A 20,138-nucleotide genomic window follows, 5' to 3' on the forward strand; every position below is an offset into this window, starting at 1 on the left:
TGACTGGCATGATTGGAATGATTGTATGGTCTGGGCCGCAGTGGTATGCATATGCCAAGAGACGGAGTATGCGACGTGGTATTCGTGTGTTGCTTTTTCGTTTTCGCCTCGGGCCAAGAAAAAATGTCCTGGTAGCACGCAATGCACCGCCACTATATCCCTCTAACATGTTGTTTGCACATAGAATTTGGCAACTTTATGTCCGTAGCACGATAATATTCTTAATGCCCCGTCGCTGTTAATGAAGGCTGTGAATAACCCAAGGTAAAGCCTAGATAATACCTCCACAACAATGATATTACTCTACAAAACTTAAGCTTTCTAATCGTTCCTCGAACCCCCACTTTAATAAGGAATTCCATTAGTAATAAGTTGGAATCGATCATATGTTCCTGTCGAGTAACTTCCCCTACTCTTCTCAATCAGGCCTCTCATATGATCCGCCGCCTCCCTCTCACTCTTGTCCAATACAAATCGATCACGGAAGTTCTTCATACTCTCGGGTTTAAAGCAGGGCAGTCCACTGTCCAACATGACCTGTACGACGTGACAAAGATGTTCACAGTGCTGTCTGCTAGCGAGGAAAGCTTTGACAGTAAGTTCCTCGAACCAGCGGTACGCTTGCGATTGATAAGGGTTTGCGGAGTTCTTGCCAGACATGACAGCGATCATTTCGGCTGTGAGTTTGAACGGTGCACGTTCAAATTTGATACCGCCGGGTGCGATATCGAAGCAGAAACCGAAATCGATGTGGATAATGTGGCCAGCGTCGTCGATCATGATATTGCCGTTGTGGCGATCTTTGAACTGTAGGAGGAAACTGATGACTGAATAGGCAGCCATTGACTTGACAAAGTTGGACCGTGCCTCCTGGTAGCGAATCGAGTCCTCGTTGCCGTAGCGTGACACGAAGTAGTCGTCGAGTCGGTTAACGGCCTCGCGACCGAGCATGTCACGTGAGATAGAGTTGGGAAGGACGTCGATGACTCCGCAACCTGGCGCAGTTGCTGTAACACGGTAGGGGAAGACCCAGACGTCGAGGCCGACGGTATTGAAAATGCCTCGGAAGGCGGCGATCATCTGTAACGCAAGCACGTCTTGACGACAGTCATCTCCGACCTTGAAAATCGCAGAGAGCCATGTTTCGTAGCTGTTGTCTTTCTTTTGCGCAACATCGCGATTCTCGTCCTCCTGCTCTTCTAGGCCTTGATCGTCAGGCCTGGTCTTCCTGATGCGGAACGTAGCCATGAAAGGTGTCTTTGCATGACTCTGTAGCGGCTTGCCAGATTTACGATCGATACCAATGACTTGACCATCGGGGTTTGAGGGTAGATAGACACCAACCTCCACTTGGATCTTGCGAAGTTCTTCTTCAATCTTCTGTTTCTTTACCTCCTTGGGTTCGTGCAGGACAGAGCGCAGAGTACCAGAGATACCCGTGACTTCATTAAAGAAAGCAAACTCGCGCTCGTAGAAGGCATGGTCTTCCTTGGAGAAACTGGATTCCAAACTACCCATCACCTTGTCAAGTGTCGGTTTGACGGGATCTGGTACCTCAGAGGCCTCATCTTTGTACGCGTTCGCCTTCATGTTCCAAATGATTTGATGGGCGAACAACTGAGAGAACTTGGCCGTCTCGATGATGTAGCGCTCGACGTACCCTAGAACGTCATATCGAAGCGTTTGCACAATCTGGTAGACGTAGAAGAACATGACGTCCACAGAATGGCTCTCTAGTGCTCTCATCGCATATTGGATGATAAAGGGATGGTTGCCATACGCTGGAAGGAAGTACGTGACGGCTGTGATAGGGTTTACGGCCTTCCAGTAGAGCATGTACTTGAGCTGGAATGACACGTCACTTGGCAAGAGGCTGCCCAGGAGGATCTCAAGAGCATCTGGTTCATCCAACACCTTGTGCGGGAAGTTCAGTACCTGCCATCGCACCTCGGTGTTGAGACGCTGAGATTGGAAGCGTTTGAGGAGATGTACAGCGATCGCAGGATTCTCAGCCCAGGCCGTCTTCAGATGAGCGGACACAGCAGTCTAGCAATATTAGCCTGCGTCATTCAGCATACATAGATAACTTACATCGGGAAGTGTGTTGTTATGGCGTCCGGTGGTAAAATGATGCTTCTTTCCGTAATCAAGAGGGAACAGCCACACCATAAGACGAGTCTGCTCGTTCGAGAGTAGTAGGGATAGAAGATCCTGCTTTGCCTTTAATTTTGCGCCGACATCCACGCCTGTTGTGACTTTGCCGATAACGTCAAGCTGCGCCTGCACGTCTGCAAGGACATGCGTCTCAGCCTTAATCTGTAGTCGATTGCCTCCAAAAGACCATTGCGGTGCTTTCGCGAACCATGCCAGAGCAGCCGTCATTATGCGATCGGTCAACCGCCACCTAACGGTCGCTGATAAGGTAGTACAATGACGTGCAATACGCAGTCCGAGCAGAACGATATGGAAGTACGACTCGCGAGCAAGCGGCTGCGAACAACCGGCGCTCATCGCGTCAAGCGTAATATGCATCAATCGAACATATACGCGCTCCACATCCGCCCTGCTCAATCGTGAAGCGCTAAAATGGCTAGACAAAAACTGTAACAGGCGGAAATGCGGCGCGATAAGGTTGTAGATTTGCTGTTGGCGTTTCGAGAGCGCTTCTTTGTCTGTTGCGGCGAATTCTTGTTTCCCGTAGAAGGGATCTTCGTGTCTCAATGCGGGACTGAAGATACCACGACGCTTGCGTACCGTATTTTCCCAATTCTCGGCGATAGCAACAAGGATTCGAGATTCCATACGAGGGTTCTCCTTCGCAACGCTTGTCCACAGTGAGATACCAAGCTTGATAGATTGCTTCGAGAAAACCGCAAAGGGAATTCCGACTAAATGCTGAACGATAGGCGATTGGTCTGTTTTGACCCTACACAGAAGCGCGGCTGCTCTCCGTAGTATGTCACGAAGCTCAGCAATCGTAACATGCTTGTGGTTGAGGGTACGATTCTCCAGGTCTACGAGGAGACTTGTCGCCTCGTGCAAGCTCCGTGAGAGGTAGGTTGACTTTCTTCCAGAGGGTGGTGCGCCCTGGAGCCATTCTTCTTCTTGATCAGCCACACCCTCAAGGAACTTATACTCCTGTCTCGTCGTGTATTGTGTGATGAAGTCTGACGCAGTGTTGATGTTTATGCCCTGGCGTTCAATGGCACCAAGACGTTGGTCGGTTGACGGAATAACAGATCCCATCTCCAAGGCGAAAGATCGCCCTAGCGAGATGTGGCCAAAAGTCATCTCATCATCAAACTCGGAGAGATAGGACTGCAGGAGTCCTTTCACGTCGAGTGGAGCAATATCAAGTGCTCCTTTCACCCATACTGTCGCACGCTTATGTAACGCATCGAGAGTCGCTCTTCGGAAAGCGTAGTCGTCTGATAGTTCTACAACGATGTTAGATCGCTTTGATGTAAACGTTGACTTCCAAGTATAATCGTCAGTCTCGCCTTCCAGGCAGCTATACCACATCATAGAGAGAAGTTCCAACAGGGCGAAGAGTGCGCTTTTCTGACATAGGGTGGACGGGACTTCACGGATGATGATATCTGCACAAGTAGCTGCCGCTTGCTGAACGCGAGCGATGCGATGACAGCATGCTGAGAATATTGTCGCTAGTTGCCTCGCCAGGTATGGGGTCGAGAACGTATGTGACTGACCCGACAGAGTCTTTGCCAGATAGGTTCGAACAGCGGTTGTTGTGATAGCAGCCATACAATTACCCACTGCACCAGTTCGCAGCTTTGGATCGAGGAAGTAGGCAAGTGCTTTAGTGCAATCACCTGTACTTGCGCGCAGGTCTTCGACCAGGTACGCGGTGCTCAAAAAGACTGCTTCTTGGTAACTCAAAGATTTGGTATCAGGCTCGCAGGATGGGAGCAGTTTCCCGAGCCGCTTCTTTTGCTCGACTGTATGTTCTGGTGACTTGCCGCGACGCAACACGGTGTTGAGTTCTATGTCACTCTCGGAAAGGAAAGGTCGTTCCTCAGCGATGAGTGGCTTACTGAATCGCGCAAGAGTGCGCAATTCTTCCCTGTGTTGTTTGCCGAGATCAGAGAGAAGATCGAAGCCATGAACGACAATATTGAACCAGGCATCGCGCTGGAGCCCAATAATGGAGTCGTCGAGTTCTGAATACTCGGCTCGTTCCGCATTTCTTTCAAGTAGAAGCGCAAGAGGCTTCAGCAGCTGCCCAATCTCTTGAGCTGCAAGCTCCGTGTCTCTTATATGGCGATGCGACGTCTCTTGAGCATCTCCTTTGCTGACTATTGTATCTAGTAAGTGTGTGAGGTAGATTTCAAAGGTAGGCTCATTGGCAGATATCTCCTTGGAAAGGTTGAGGCGGGCTGCCATGACAGCTTCGAGTATAGCCCCGTCATCAGAGACTAATGCATCGTGCGAGAGTTTGGTGTAGACCTTGAGCAAAGATCTGAACTCCCCAGGTGGGCTATGGACACCCAAGAAAGCCGAATCGGTAATGATCTTTGCGTCCACAACTTTGCCAGAGCGACCAACTTTCTGGATGAGCATCGACAGCGCCAGAGCCGTAATCTTGGGATCCTGACAATTCCTTGCAACAGAGACGATGGTCTCAACGACAGTGGTGTGTACATGGTGGGGTTCGTCAACATCACTCGGTGTGAGCGAGATTGTACTGCCATTCTGATTATTATACACGCCACCTGAACGCGCAGTCTTCCCAGTGCCGTTCAACGTGGGAGACGAAGATGGATTTCGATCGGGCTTGGGAGCAACGCTGATAACGTTGCCTAAACTGTAAAGCGTTGTAATGATAGCGTCCTGGGGGAGGAGGCTGAGAACAGCAGCGAGCGACTCAGCAGCAACGGAAGTTGTCCGATGATCGAAATTGGCTTGAACGATGACTCGGGGAAGCGACCGTCCCAGACTAGACGCTAGCTGCGGTGAGACTTTAGCGAGGATGGCCATAGACTTCAGTACTGTGGAAGCCAATTCATGATCCGCGCTTTGTGCAGGGTCATTGAGTACATTATCGAGCCAAGTGGTCAAAACTTCTGCATCTGTGATATCCGTATCGTCATCGTAAATGGTACAGCAGAGATACGTGATAAGTACCTTGGCTTTGACAGAAGAGGCCTGTTGCTGCTGCCAAGCCGATCCCACTCGTTGCAGGTAGTCCATGTCGTTCTCTAGACGTTCCATCTCCTCTCCTGCAATCTTGGCCAATCCTTCAGCCAGCGAGTTCTCGGCTGCATCCCTAAGAATCTGGTGGTTCTTTCTGTGGAGGGTAGTCTGGAGGTGGTCCAGAACAGACGTTTGCGACGCAGAATGCGAGCTACTTCCAACAAGCAACGAAGCCGAAGCCAGCACGACCTTCAGAAAAGAGTCGTGCAGGATCATGGCACCAAGTGGTCGCCCAGTAGCAGCGTAGTGTTTTGTATAGCGCTTCCATTCTCGAAGACCATGCTGGTGAGAGCGCGCATTACGCACAATGGACAGCACGGTCTCGAATGCGATGAGGAAATTCTCTGTCAAGGCTTTTCGCACATCCTGAACAAGCTGGAGTCTGTCGTAGGCATTCCAGAAATGGGCATGCTCAGCAGCGGCACCCAGGAAGCCCAGCAGTGACAGACTGTGTGTCATAACACGCGCCAGCTCGCCATCTGCCGCATAGTCGTCGGCTCCATCGTCGACGAATTGTTCTTCCGAAAGCTCCGCAGCTACTGAGACCCAGCCGGCGAGGTAGCTTCCAAGTGCGTTGGTAGCTTGTGTTCGTAGTTGATCGTGTCGAAGGCCGAGCGAGAGGACGGCACGGGTAAGATTGTAGGTAAGAACTTCGTACGGCGCGGGCTCGAAAGTCCGAAGGCTGGGAGAGGGTGCAAGCGTCTGCGTGTGCGATGCGGCGAGGTATGGCGAAAGGCGTGAGAGCAGCTTCTCAGCGACATCGATCGACTCAATGTATGGTGCAGACTTGCACAAGGCAAGGATTGCCTCTAGCTCCTGCAGTTTCATGGAGCTCGACGCCGAGCATCTTTTGAACAATCTCGCAAAATCTGATTGCGTAGCCTCTACAGATGGCGACTGCGCGGACAGGCGCGCAAGCTTCTCGAGCGCATTGCTCCTGATGGTACGTCTAAAGGCCACGGTCAGTCACATGTTGCTACCTATCAGCATACAATACTCACACCATCGTGGAAAGGATTTCCGGTTGCTCTGCTGAGCGCTGTAGCGTAACGCGATATAAGAACGCGTAGCGATGAGTTGTCCTAGACCGAGTGACGAAACTACGACTAATACCGGGCGTTCGGAGCTGCCTCGACGCTGATTGGTGGCAGCTCCCCATCACCAACATCTTGCCTACCATCAATACAACGCCAGCTCAGGTCAGATGTCATTGCGCTTGGTCGAAAGCAAAGAATAGACTGAAGTCTGGACCAACTCGCATTGAATTCGGCCCAGAAGTATGCATAACAAGAGCATCTAAAACTCAGTTGCGATTCCCAGGTTTCATCCTATCAATAAACGCCTTGCCAAATCGCACGAGAGCCATCAACGTCCCCAAAGGAACCTTCCCATATGCATGAGCGCCAAAGCAAGTATCGGGGATGCAATCAGTCCCACTAGTCGTCTGCTGGCTCGACCCGTACAAGCACCTCCTCAAGGAAACCTTCCAGGAAGCCCGCGACCTCCCCACCCATACCTACCTCTCCCTTCTCGTCCCATCGATCCAGCTCCTCAAACTTCCCCTTGATTTCATTGACCAGGCGAACCACCTTGTCATGGCATTCTTGCCTTTGTCGTCTGCGTTCGATGAAGCCCTGCGCGTCATCCAGTGATCGAGCAGATTCTTGTTTGTTCTTGACACTGAGATGGTAACTACGGCGAGATAGTGCAGCATCAAGAGCTGGTATAACCACGCCGCTCAGTGCTGTTATCTCGACAGGCGCCTGTGGAGAACCTTGCGTTTGAACGAGGCTAGGGTGGTTAGGCGTCGGTTTGGGCCTACCAAAGGAGCCACGAGACATGGGTGAGGGCTTGGTAATGTGTGGTGGCGGTGGAGGGGGCGACTGTGCGACTTGTTGCTGCTTTGGCGGTAACTGCCAACTCGAGGCCGTCGGGCCGCCAAATGGGTCATTCGACGATCCTGAATCAGGCCGCGATGCAGAACTTGGGCTGAAGGATGTGAACGATTGTTGTGTTGGAGGAAGTGGCTTCTGTCCAGCCAAAAGTGGCAGTTCTTGTTGTCCGACTAGCGACGGTAGAGGTTTCTGAGCTTGTGATGAAGTCGGCGCGTGCTGCTGTGTTCGCATAGGGCTTTGTAACGGCTTGGGTGGTTGGCTCTGCGAACTGCTCTGTCCAGGGCTGGCAGACTGTCCACGGAATGGTGGTATTTCGGGTATGGTCATCTGCGGCAAAACTGAAGCGCGACTTGGAGTTGGAACTCGCTGTTGTGGTGTAGTTTCTACAGCATTCATCTCCGCAGCAATCTCCCTCTGTACGAAATCATCATAAGTGTGCTGTAATGGTGTTTGTCGTCTTGGCTGTTGAGGATTTGACGGCTTAGTTGGCGTGACTAGTCCTCTGTTGGGTGGCGGCTGGAAGAGGCCAGGTACCGGAGACTTTCGTGGAAGCTCTGCGGCTGGTTGTGGAAAAGAAGGAGCTGTTCTCTTCTCTGGTGATGCTGGCAGCGGTACTCGTGCGGCGGTCCTCACAGGGTCGGGTGAGCCTGGGGTCTGCAGTGGTGCTAAACGCTTGGTCGGCGAAGAGGGTTCTCGAATGGTGTCGTCGTTCTCGTCACCATAGCCACCCCTGTTTTGCGTGACAGGTTTGCGTTGTGGCGAGTGGTTCCTTGCATTGGCTCCAGCGTCATTCATTGGGGCAAGCGCTGGACCTCTAGCACCTCCTGTCGGCCGCACAGTTCCAAAATCCCACAAATCTTCGTTGACTGGCTCCCTCTTCTTCACAGGAGTAGCCTCATCTTCTGACTCGGCTGCCTCTTTTGGATATCGGACTTTCCAGTCCTGATATCGTGAGATGAGCTCTTGCAGACGAGCGGGCTTACCGGCCTTGCGAATGAAATTTGTCTGTAGGAGTTGCTTTGCGCTCGGACGTTCCTTAGGGTCCTTCCGCAGGCAAAGGTCGACAAACTCCTTGAACGCGGGCGAGAAGTTACCTTGTAGTGTTGGTGGTGGGTTCTTTGGGATGAGGAAAAGAACCTTCATGGGGTGGATGTCAGCATAAGGAGGCTCGCCGTTGGCCAGCTCGAGCGCGGTAATGCCCAGAGACCAGATATCAGCTTTCCCGTCGTAACCGGACTGCTTAATGACCTCGGGTGCCATCCAGAAGGGCGTTCCAACAAACGTGTTCTTCTTGGTCATGGTCGCTGATAGCTGTCCCGAAACGCCAAAGTCGGCGAGCTTGACCTGACCATTCGCGCTGACTAGTATATTCGCCGCTATGTTGACGTCAGCATTCCTGTGCGTGAGTCTGGTTCATTACACGTACCCTTTATGTCTCGGTGCAGCTTGTGGTCGTCGTGTAGATAGGTCAGGCCCATCAACAGCTCCTTGAGTATGACTGCAATCTCCACCTCTGCTATCTGGCCAGGCTTCATCAGGTCTGCGCAACTTCCGCCTGAGCAGAACTCCATGACGATCCACAGGTCTGAGCCGGTAAGGTACGAGCCGTAGTACTTTGTGACGTACGGCGAGCTCATGCCGGAGAGGATCATGATCTCACCCATAATGTCGTCAACCTCGTCTTCGGCATTCTCCACGTCGATGACCTTGATAGCGACCGTGTGACCAGTCCGCCGGTCAAGGCCCTTGTAGACCTTGCCAAAGCTACCGCCGCCTATGCATTCCTGCTTGGTGTAGAGGGTGTTCGGATCGACCGACTCGTTGGCGCCCAGATCGGCCATGTGCGCAACGTCGTGTCCAAAACGTCGTGGGGCGTATGTCTAGCTGTATTGATGCTGATAGAGTAATGCGGTCAGGACAGGCGGATCGAGTATATGCGCGTGTGCGGTTCCTGGGGTAAAGCGAGGGACTTGGTTGGACAGCGGAAGGGCCGTCGTCGCTACGGTCGCTACGAGGTGGCCGAGGAGCGGATCGAGCAGAAAAATGGCCGAGGTCTGGTGGTGGAATGCGTTAGTGAGAGGGCAAGAGGGCAGTGAGCCGTGTGGCAGGCTGCGTCCAAAACAGAGGGCTCCGTGGTCTGCGCCTACCAAAGAGGGCTTGCTTCGTAAACACCCAACTGCGAGGGCAACAGCGAATGGTGAGGGACCGGCAGCAGAGGAATCCAAGCACGTAGATGTCCGGATCTGGGGTAATTGAGCCAGATGGCTTCCAAACACGACGAGTTTGGGTCGTTGTATGGGCCGCCGGCGTGGTTGTTGGCCTGTTTACTGTCCCGCCCGCGCTCTGTTGTCATAGAGGGACATGCATGTCCGGCGCGTCAACGTGCAGGGATGGGTCGCGTCCAGCTAATGAGCTCCGACAAAAGCAAGGCCTTGGTATAATTACAGACATCGCCATCGCACCAAGTTCGCGTAGGCTTTGGTTTGGCACTGCGTCCATCACCCTCGCCAATGCTTCGCGCCACACGAACACCTCGACGACGCCCAGCGTGGTTGAGCGGGGTTGATCGCAGCTATGCGTCTCATCGCTTGTCGGACAGTGCTAGGTGATTGGAGCACCATCAACACCCTCCAGTCTCACCATCACCACCACTACAGCCTTGATGCTTTCCTGTCTGAATCTCAACTATCCTGCAGAACCAACCGACATTGTGTAAACAAGCATCAGTGACGTCATTTTGTATGTCATCCTAGCAAATGGTATACATTGAACTACTTCGCGGCCCTACTCGCATGGAAGAAAGCATATCTTATCAATCCCCCACGCTCTCAAACTGGGTATCCGTATATCTCAGCCGTCAGAAAGCCATAAGTCATATCAGCCATGGCCTAAAATCATTAGCAATACCAAACGCCGCCAACAAACTCCACCGCAAATGCAATGTCCCAAGAATCCCCTGATTACCTTAGAAACGTCTGCGTATCCTCTCTGCGAGCGCAACATCCTCTTCGCTCTCCTCCTCAACCGGTGCTGGTGTTCTTCGTTCGCGTGCACGGTGTGCTTTCCTTCTCCTGTTGTTGCTGACATTGCTAGCCGAGTCGTCCGGTCCAATCTCGCTCCTCAGATCATCGACGCCTTCATCAGGATCGCGCATGTTGGCTGGTGTGTCAGTTCTGACTTCAATGCCACCAATTCCGGCGCCCCTACGTTGCTGCGCTACCATTGACAAAGCTGCCGCGCGCTCGCGCAGACGACGGCGCACACCCTCGGCTTGGTTGTGAAGCTGCTCGAATGCGTCTTCCATGGCTTCCATACCAAGGTAGATCTCTCGCTCGATCTCGGCAAGCACGGCAATTTCAGTCTCTTCATCGATCTGCACAGGGGCTCCACCAGGCGGGCGGACAGACCCAGGGCGGGCGGATCCTGGTCGAGAGTATGGACTGGGGCTGAAGTTGCCGTATCGATTGGGAGTTGCGGGTGATGCAAACCGTTGCGGCCCGTCAATGGGCCGGCCTGCTCTCGAGCCAGTCCTGGGAGGGGTCGTGTTCATATCAGGCATATCCTCAACACCTGACCAAAGGAACCCATCAAAGCGACCAGAAACCAGAATCTCCCATTCGTGTTTAGTCACTGCTGCCAGGGTAGCGAGCATGTTGTGCATATCTGGATGGCGGATGAGATACATGACGACCAACTGGTCGCGCGGTGGAGTGTAGAGTCGATATAAACGCTGCAGCGCCAGTCCAGCTTTTGCCAGGTACGGTGGTGTACCGCTGTCTGGCTTTTGTGTGCGAGGATTCGGAAGTTTTTCTAGTCCCCACAATAGTGCATAGAAGAGCGGGCGTTGAGGCTGTTCTAGGCGGGTGAGCATGATGAACGTCAGAGTCTCGTCGTCGGCATCTTCGGGGACACCGTCTTGTTGGTCTGATAGCCAAGATTGAACCGCGACCTTGGTCTTCTTTGACTGCTTCTCGTAGTGCTCGCGATACTGTTCGGGTACATCGACGTCGATGCGTTGGCATGGTGCTTCCAGATCCGACGATATGCCTAGTCCAGGTCCGGGACCTTCCTCGTAAGGTGGCCAAGTCGGCAATTCGCAACGTCCGGATATTAATTCTAAAACTTCTCCCCAATTAATGCCCGCAGAATCTTCCACGACCGATTGCTCGAAGCACATCATGCATGCGCAGTGCTCCGAGGATATGTTACGAGCAAACACATTTTCAAGGCGATCGAGAAGACGTCGCGCAACCGAACGATAACCAGTAGCTACCGCCAACGATCCGCTTGTGTCCATGACGGTATTGTAACTGTTGAGAACATTCTGCAGAGGCTTGAAGAAAGATCGTACATCGTGGGCTTGTGCTCCAGATAGCCTTGGTGTGGTATACTGAGAGTAAGCGGAGGCTGGAACTCCATCAATAGCGGCCAGTAAACTCCGTGGAATGGCTTTGGCTAAACCGCCGTTCTGAAGGAGATAATCGACTCGAGGAGCTTCCATCATGGCCGGAGGAGGAGGCGGAGGCGGAGGGGTCATGGGCGACTGAGCGTAGCTGGGGTCTACCGATTGTGTACGCGACATAGGGTCCGTCATGACTTCGATGACAGGTGGTCCATCCTTGAGAGACGATACGTTGGAGGGAAGGACCGAGTGTTGGGTAGGTGTCCGTGGTGACGAATCGTTGACAGAGGATGGTGAGACATCAGAACGCGGGGGTGATTGACTCCGACGATGGTGAGAGTTGCGATCCTGTAGTACTGAAGTTGCTTCTGAGTCGAGTGTGTACTCTGAGGGTGCTCTCGTCTTCATTTTGACGGGTGTTGACGTCCTGCCGGGTGTTGATGTTCTACCTGGAACTGACGTCCTACTTGAGGGCCGTACGTGGGATGGGCTCACAGTTCGCGTTCTCGTCGTTGGTGGGGGCGACTTGGCGCGAATGGTGCTTGGCTGCGATCCGGTGGTTGAGGTGAGGTCGGTGCCGTCGAATGTGTCCTCGTCCCTGATGCTGGAGCGCGAGGCAATCCGCGGGCCCGCCGTGGAAGTCATGCGCGTACCGCTGTCTACGCTTTGGCGGCCCTCCTCCATCTCTCTGGCAATCATGTCTGGATCCTTTCTTCGCATGCTGTTCGCACTGGCGGCCTTCCTAAGATCTGCGCCCGTGGTGGCAGTGAGCGGAGGACTCGGCGGTGCGCGCGGCGGTGGTGGGGGTGGTGCTCGGCTGGGGGGATGTGGTGCGACTGGTCGCTCATCGTCCCTTCCTGGTGATGCCTCGCCATCTGTGGCATCCGGAGTCAAGGTCGACTTTCTCCTCTCTACACCGTCCCGGGAATATATGCTCTCTTTCGCATATGTCTTGGAATGCGAAGGGTAGGGCAAACTGATGCGCGACGTGTTCTCGGAGCCCAACGAGCCGCGGCGTCCCATCTCGGGCACGACTGCCATCTTGTGCGACGACTTTGAGGCCTGCGACGATGTCAATGTCGACGTCGATGTCGAATTGCGCACACGGTCCGTCGACTGGCGCCTGGATGGTGGGTTTTCGTCGTCTTCCTTGGACGCCGACGAGCGGGTCTTGCGGGACCTGCTGCTCTTATGGCGCTCCCGGTCGCGATCTCTATCCTTGTCCTTGGTGCGAGGGGTACTGCGCTCGCGGTCCGGGTCCTTCTTGCTACGGCGGCGATGCGAGTCTGACATGGTGAGGAGGCGGCGTGGATCTCCTCGTTGGTGTTACTGTGGGCCGCGAAGCAGACAGGCTTCTGCGAGGCTTCTGCGGGTGGGATCACCAGCGCGGCTATGGGCAGCGTCGATTGGGCGTCAAGGGCGGGCACTTCGCGCGATTGCGCCTATCAGGACAGCAGCTCGCCATCCATCTACACAAATCAGGGCAGGGTGCGGTGAGGGGTTCACTGTCTTGGGTGAGTTGTAGGAGGAGTTTTGGGGGTAGTACTCTGACGTGTAGCACCCAAGTGGAGAAAGGCTCGGGACTGGGCGCAGTGGTGCAGCACTTTAGCCCTGTTGTTGGCGGGCCATTCTTAGCTCATGCCTAGCCGCAAAGGGTCCGTCGCTCTTGCGCACCCACCATTACCACTTCTGCAACCACCATAGCAACGACTGTCGCGTACCAAAGTTTCAGCAAAGACAATTCTCGTCCGCCTGAAGCAACACTGACTTTCTCCGCCATTCTTCGTCGACTTTGTCCCTTGTGCTACCTACGCTGCCAGGAACATGCTGGGCGCGTGGCTTCACACGCTTTGCTGGCATGGCAGCTCACGTCACTCACCGAACATGTGCCTCGTCATCACCGTCGCAGAGAAGCTTCTAGCAATGGAACACTGAGATAATACTAACTAGTCTAATATACAGGTATGAATGGTAGCAACCGCAGAACAAAGTAGGAAAATGCCAAACATTGGGAGTAATCTTAGCATGGGGTATCATTGTAACATGCTCGTCGTGATCCCTGACGTATGTTGATCCATGTAGAAGCCTGAAATCTCGTCTGTTACTCAATCTTGGGTTTTGTACTCCGTATAACGCCTCCGTTGTCCTTCCGCCCAACGCCTGCATCTCATGGCAAAGACCCGCACCAAGCAGAAAAAGCACTGGGACTACTGGAGCCATCTCACACTATTGACCTTGCTGGTGGGCTTGCGTATTGTTAACATGCTGCTGGGCCAATTGGGCCCGGAGCGTTGTGATCTCATGCTGCAGCGTGGCAATCTTGTCGTTGTGTTCCTTCTCCATTCTCGCCATACGAGCTTCTATCTCGCGGACATATTGCCATACATCGACCTGGTTGCCCATGACTTCGCGCATGCTGCTTCCGCTTCCGCCATGGCTGGACATGCTGCCCGGCTGCGAGCTGCTTCCAGGGGCTGCCATGGTCTGATGTTGGAGCATGCTTGGGCCGTTGCTTTTGCCGCCTTGAGAGCCCTGTTTAGGGGGCATGGGGCTAAGGCCTGGTAGAGAGGGCAGATGAGGACCGTTGCTCGTGCTGGGCGGGGCCAGGCCAACGGGAGGGGTTCCCCTCCCACGAGCATAGTTCTGCTGCTGGTGCATGTGATGCGACAAGCTAGGGGACCGTGAGCCAGGGACACTGTTTTCGGGAGCACCCAGACGATGCTGCTCCTGCTGGCCTGGCGACAGTGGCCTTGGGCTTTCGGTCATACCACCCTGGGCGAAGACATTGGATTGGGTGTTTGCGTTCTGAATCGACGAGATGCTGGTAGGAGCTGCTTTAGGCGAGACGTTAGTCGGCTGCGCAGAAGACCCTGGGTAATAGGGGCGCAAGTTGTTCTGGCTACTCGAGCTTCGGTTCGCAGCAATAGGCGGATAAGTGCTGGAATGGTGAGAATACGAACCTTGGGTAGAGTTCCCAGTGTTTTGTCTCTTGCGCGCCGGCTCGCTAACGCGCCTGCCATCATCATCCTCGTCTCCCTCTCCATCAGGCTCGCCCGTGTAGATGACACCATCCATGCCTTCGTCGCCCTTGTCGCCGAGATCGTCATCGATGCCGAAGCTAGAGCGACGGCCCGCACAGCCACCCTGACCCTTATTGTGTCGCGCAAGCGCATCGCCACGTGCAAACCTGCGGCCACACTTGTAGCACGTGTGTGGCCGCTCGCCAGTATGCAGTTTCGTGTGGCGTTTCAAATCATGCAAACGACGGAAACGCGCCTGACAGGTGGGGCATTCATATGGTTTTTCTTGACTGTGGGTTAGCAGATGGCTTTTGAGATTGTGGTGGCGAGTGAAGTCAGTGGAGCAGTATGGGCACTTGTGACGCTTTGTGGAAGGTGATTTGGGCGTGTTTTGACCATATCCAGGCAGACTCATTTGGCGAGCTGGGGCGCGTGGGTCCGGCTCCGGGGGCAATGGCCCGGGGAACGTGAATGCGCGGTTGCCCGGATTGTCTCCAGGATTTGGGGCGATGAGCTGGTGGTGATGCTGGTGGTGATGCTGTTGTTGCGGTTGCTGCTGGGACGCGCCTTCCCGACCTGCATTACTGGCGGAAGCACCTTCGGTCACAGGAGCACCCGGCGCGTTTGGCGCGTCACCATCGCCAAAACTCGAGAGGCTGACTGGGCTCGTCTGCATGTTGTCGCCTGTGACGTTGATCTGGTCGGGGATGGTGATGAGCGGCTTCGTCATCTTGTCAGCCTTGGAGTGTGCCGACGCGGACTGCTGCGGTCCGTCTGCAGGGTGGCTCATAGGCTGGACGCTGCCGTTCAGACTTTGCAGCGCGGCGACAGCGGGATTGGGGCTTGTCTGGCGCGCAGACTGTTCGCGGAAGCGGCGCTCATCGGCCATGGCAGCGGCTCCAGTGAGCGGCTGAGGCGAAAGTCGCGGCGATAGACCGCCGGGGGATTTTGTGAGATGAGTTCCAAAAGTGGCTCCGCTGTGGGAGTTGCGCGCGGCGGATCCTGGGGTGTTGGGCCCATTGTGGGTGGTGAATGGGCCGGTAGGCGTCGGCGTGATTGCTCGCGTCGAGGCGGCCATGATGTGCTATGGCGCGAGGGTTCAGTGAGGCTATCTTCACGTCACATTAGCATGGGGTCGTTCCGACGATGCAGCGGGTGGTGGTTTATGCATGGATCGCTCGTCTAACCTTTGGATCGATGCAGCGGCTGGGGAAGCGCGCAAAGGACGGTCCTCTACCAGCACTCGAGATAGACTTGGGCTGTAGAAAGCGCCAGCTTCGCAATTGACCACGGCTGGATTGCTCGCATGTGCCCTCGGTCGCAGACTGCGGCTCGGGCAGACGAACAGCAAGAAACGCGCAGGCACGGCGGCGGCTGCGCACAAAGAGAGGAGCGGGCGGGAGGGGTCTTGGGGTCGGCACGAGGCGCGAGGTGCAGACAGAGGGGCGAGGATAATGGCGAGGCGATGCGATGCTGGACGTGGTGCAACTAGGCCGTCGCAGGGTCGTAGGGTGCAGGTCGTCTGGTAGTCAAGGTGCCGATGACGAGGGACCCGTTGGAGCAGTCTTGTGGCTGATGGTTCCAGTCCAGGCTAAGTAAGCAGGACAGCGAATCTTGGAACAACTGAGCAGGCAATCACGGGATCTCGACTGCAACGGCCCTTCTATGGCGAGCGGCTACCGTGCGATGGGCGCGCGATAAGTGCAGACGGCTTGGGGGAGACGAAGAGGCAGTCCGGCGATGAATTTCGGCAGCAGAGAAGAGGTAGCCTCAGAGCAGCGCGGCGGAACAACGCAAGCCTTTTGGGGCTGTGTATCGCGGCGGCCAACCACGCGGCACCACCACGACCCACTGCTAAACATCCAAGAACTTGCCCTCCAAACAACCACGTCGCAACACGAGACACGTCGACGCCACACCACTCTCGAGCCTCGTCTCATGGCCGCCCTCGCCCGCCAAGTCGAGGCCTGCCAGAAAGACTCTGCCATGGCGATCCCGATGCTGTGCGCACACTTGAGCTGAGCCCGCCAATCCCACCACAACGGCGATGGCCTAGACAAGACCACGAGCATTGAGCCGGTGTGGTGGCGCAGCCCATCCTGCATCTACCGTTCTTGCCGACACTCCAAAGCAGCCGAGTGTTGCTCCATGGAGACGACTGGCCGTGACACGACGCCGATCCATGCTGCATCGGCCAGAGCGACTAGAGTCAGCCACTGCCAAACCCATCGCCCGCTGTTCAGCCACCCTCACCTGCGTCATTTCTCACCAGACCTTGTTTGCCATGTGCACCGCGCCTTATTTGTTCGGTACTACCACCATGGATCCATGCATCGAAATCCGCGTATCGATCGTCAGGCACAGTGCGGCTTTTGTACCCGCCCGCACCGCAAAACAGGTTATCCTGTCGGACCTTCATCGTTGATGATATTGTAATCACCAACATGCTGTGCAACAGGCACTGCAAATCCCTTTACGCCTGGTTCTCCAACAGAACAGGCAGCAGGCATGGCCCACATTTGTCAAAAAGCAAGCAATCATCACTACGCCACAGCCGCCACACGATGATCTCGCCACACTTTACCATTATGAACAAGACATGTCGACGAGATTCGCCGGATCGTCTTTGCTACTTCCCTTTCTCTTCACAGCATCACCATCAAATCCTCGCCACTCAGGCATGAACAAACTAGATTGATTGCCATTGCTGGTCTTAAGGGGTACGCTGAGGCGACTATCACAGCAGCCGCGATGATCAAGCTGAAGAAGTGACCTCAAGCCTTGGGCACTGGCAACTTAAAAGCTTCGTCATTCTTCATTGGAGAACAGACATGATGACCGCAACAAACCCCTTTCTTCACATGCGATGTGTGCCATGATGACAAACCCATAAGACAGTCCGTCCGGGCCAGTTAAAGAGTGTGGTAAGCCTGACCTACTATCCTGTTTGTACACTCGTCTCACCTCGCTCATGGACAAGACGGCGATGGCAGTGCATGTGTTGTATGTACTACGAGTCACACGCTCATCCAACTGCACAACTGGGCCCAAATTCACATCACGTGCGTCTTCCAACATGGTGAAATAGTGTCAGATCTCAACCATCCTATTTGAAAGGAGCTCGCTAAAAGCTTCCTGCTGGATAAATCGCATGAGGGGTAAGAATCCACGAGCTTTTCAGGACTGGTTGAGGCACGAACTAGGTTGGGTATGTCCGAACAGTTGCGAAACAATCAGGATGACGTTAGTATCAACACGTCGCCGCAATCCAGGCGCAGAGTCCGGTCGAATTGTCGTATGATAGACAGGACATAACAAGTTCAGATTGTATACCAGACATATTTAACTTGGAGTAGGAGTCAAGCTTTGACGAGAACGTGGTGTCTACCAGGTCTTCTCTATGTAAGTATAGCACTAGGCCTGATGGTCGACCAATACTGTTCTCAGCTGTTAGACTTCTTCTCCAGTCGATGCACTCATGCCAGTGCTGGAGTACGAAACTGGCCGTCAGGAATAGAGTGCCACGAGGTAGACACGTGAGGTGTTGCCGTGGACCATGTGAGTCTGTGTACTAGGCCTTATCTCCCGTTCCGTAGCTTAGTATGGTTTGGGCACATTCGTTGCGGCGTAGGATGGCGAGCATCTGTAGAATATCTTCTAAGTATTGGAATATGCGCTCAGGCGCTTGAGTCACCGGGGCCGAAACGTAAGTCCATACCAGCTCGAGTGCGGCATAGCGGCAGACGTGTTTTCCATATCTTGACACTTTCTTACTTGATAGTTGAGACTGCGAATAACCAAAGGGCATACTCTTGGTGACTACACTTCCTATGACTGTGCCTGTCTTGTTGTACCGTATGCATACCTCATCGATGCTGCTCTTGTAGGCGGCAATACCCTCAATAATGTATACACAGTGTATCCTAAACCAAAGATTTCCCGAAGTCTAGACTGACAAGCTCATCCACCCATGTACCCTAGTTGAAGCAGCGTCTCCAGCTTCTGGTCTTCGTTGTGCTCGCGGAGATGTCTTGTCTCCGCCTTGTCGTCAAACTCATCATGCTGTTTAACATCCTGTTCTTCCTGTACGCGTCGTCGCGTTGTTCTCGTGTCATACCACTTCTCTTCTTGTGGACGGGCGGGAGTGACAATTGTTCGAGGGTAGGCGGGTGAAAGTACTTTCCCAATACTGGTGCTGGCTTCTGACAGAGGTGGACAACACGGATAGAGGGTATTCAATCATGGAACTTACGAAAAGCAGGATGGTTACTGTCTTTCGTGTGAATTCTGTGCATGATTAACTATCTGAAGTCTTCAATGTAACTTGACCCAGGGGTCAAGGATCGTAGTGGAATTAAACCGTATCCCCAAGTCTGGAAAGATAAGTCTTTATCGCCTCTTCTGGTTTCCTCCGCGCCTCAGAAGCAAAGTAGGGTGCGTGAAATGTGTTTTCTCTGTTCGGATAGCAAGCGCTTAAGTCAAACTACAGAACAGTTGAGAATGCACAGGTTGAAGCCCATTGAGTATTCGCTGATAAGAATGTCGTTCCCTACTCCAAAGGGTACTAAATAGACGTATTACCCTGCATTTAGTATTAATAATAATTCTTTAAAGCACTCATCCGTGGCCATCAACGGATAACAAAAACACGTTGTCTCTGTAAATATCTAACAAACTGGACGGTACCCTTTTACAGTGGTGGTACTACCTCGAGCAAAGTTTGGTGAGCTGGCGAAGTCGTTCGCTACGTGGCATATAGACTATGATATAGTGGTAAGCGTGACAATTATGTCATCTGGTGCTGCTTTTCTCAGAGTGGACATGTGATCGTTATGGATTTCCGGAAAACCCAACTGCTAAGATTGACGAGATATAACATATTAACATATTAGGTTCTAGTTTAGAATATGGACTGACATTAGGCATCTCGTGAAATTCGCATCGGCAAGTAATTACTATCACAATAGCTACTCCGTGCTTGCGTACATATGACATGGCCCTTCTGAAGAGATGAGTTTTGATATGCTTGTCAGGATATTTGGCGATAGATACCAACATGGCACCTTCTTCCTCATGGCATAATCTGTCATACCGGAAACCTTCTTCCCATCTGGACGTCCTTTAGAGAGTCGCAGTTGCGGGGATCCACTGTTCATTGCAGGCCGTCGAACAATCCCGCCTTCACATTCGCGCTGCATGCGGTCAAAGCCGTGCACTATATATTGTGTGAAGAAAGACATCCCACAGGATCTAGAAAGGCTGCCTTTACTACCAGATCATGTCTCGCAGAAGGTTCCATGGTCATATAACACAGCTAGCCACTAAGAACTCACCACAAGCAACAAATTGGGGTCCATTCCCAAAGTAGATGATTGTGCGCGGGCGTAGCTACCAGCGCTAGCATTTGAAGCGCATGTCAATTGTATCCACCATTCATGTAACCTTGCTCGAGAGTGGACATACTACATCGCTTGGCGCGCTTGCCGGTCCGGACAGTTTCATAAAGATTGTGCATGCTGTACAGCCACCCACAACATCAACATCTGTGATGCTTCACACCTTCCCATCGTTCAGATGATGGAACCGGATGTTAAATCTAGCTCAAAT

The 20,138-nt window shown here is 53.5% G+C and overlaps 6 protein-coding genes across 6 annotated transcripts; 1 reads left to right on the forward strand and 5 right to left on the reverse strand.

Moving 5' to 3' along the window:
* Positions 1-345: 345 nt before the first annotated feature.
* On the reverse strand, positions 346-6,220 carry GT037_007805 (phosphatidylinositol 3-kinase 3; the record flags this gene model as incomplete). Its single annotated transcript, XM_038932852.1, has 3 exons — positions 346-2,046; positions 2,092-6,163; positions 6,216-6,220. The coding sequence occupies 3 exons, from the start codon at positions 6,218-6,220 to the stop codon at positions 346-348; spliced, it is 5,778 nt and encodes a 1,925-aa protein (XP_038784353.1).
* A 430-nt stretch (positions 6,221-6,650) lies between these two features.
* On the reverse strand, positions 6,651-8,950 carry GT037_007806 (pkinase-domain-containing protein; the record flags this gene model as incomplete). Its single annotated transcript, XM_038932853.1, has 2 exons — positions 6,651-8,485; positions 8,536-8,950. 2 exons carry the CDS (start codon positions 8,948-8,950, stop codon positions 6,651-6,653), a joined length of 2,250 nt encoding a protein of 749 aa, XP_038784354.1.
* A 1,124-nt stretch (positions 8,951-10,074) lies between these two features.
* Positions 10,075-12,804, reverse strand: GT037_007807 (uncharacterized protein; the record flags this gene model as incomplete). Its single annotated transcript, XM_038932854.1, has 1 exon — positions 10,075-12,804. One exon carries the CDS (start codon positions 12,802-12,804, stop codon positions 10,075-10,077), a length of 2,730 nt encoding a protein of 909 aa, XP_038784355.1.
* A 380-nt stretch (positions 12,805-13,184) lies between these two features.
* Positions 13,185-13,451, forward strand: GT037_007808 (uncharacterized protein; the record flags this gene model as incomplete). Its single annotated transcript, XM_038932855.1, has 1 exon — positions 13,185-13,451. A coding segment is annotated over one exon (267 nt), but the record flags the coding sequence as incomplete, so codon positions are not given.
* A 286-nt stretch (positions 13,452-13,737) lies between these two features.
* On the reverse strand, positions 13,738-15,609 carry GT037_007809 (uncharacterized protein; the record flags this gene model as incomplete). Its single annotated transcript, XM_038932856.1, has 1 exon — positions 13,738-15,609. The coding sequence occupies one exon, from the start codon at positions 15,607-15,609 to the stop codon at positions 13,738-13,740; it is 1,872 nt and encodes a 623-aa protein (XP_038784357.1).
* Positions 15,610-18,102: 2,493 nt separating this feature from the next.
* On the reverse strand, positions 18,103-18,826 carry GT037_007810 (uncharacterized protein; the record flags this gene model as incomplete). Its single annotated transcript, XM_038932857.1, has 3 exons — positions 18,103-18,454; positions 18,508-18,733; positions 18,784-18,826. The coding sequence occupies 3 exons, from the start codon at positions 18,824-18,826 to the stop codon at positions 18,103-18,105; spliced, it is 621 nt and encodes a 206-aa protein (XP_038784358.1).
* Between the last annotated feature and the right edge of the window lie 1,312 nt (positions 18,827-20,138).

This window comes from Alternaria burnsii (assembly GCF_013036055.1).
Source record: "Alternaria burnsii strain CBS107.38 chromosome Unknown 693, whole genome shotgun sequence".
NCBI classification, from domain to species: domain Eukaryota; kingdom Fungi; phylum Ascomycota; class Dothideomycetes; order Pleosporales; family Pleosporaceae; genus Alternaria; species Alternaria burnsii.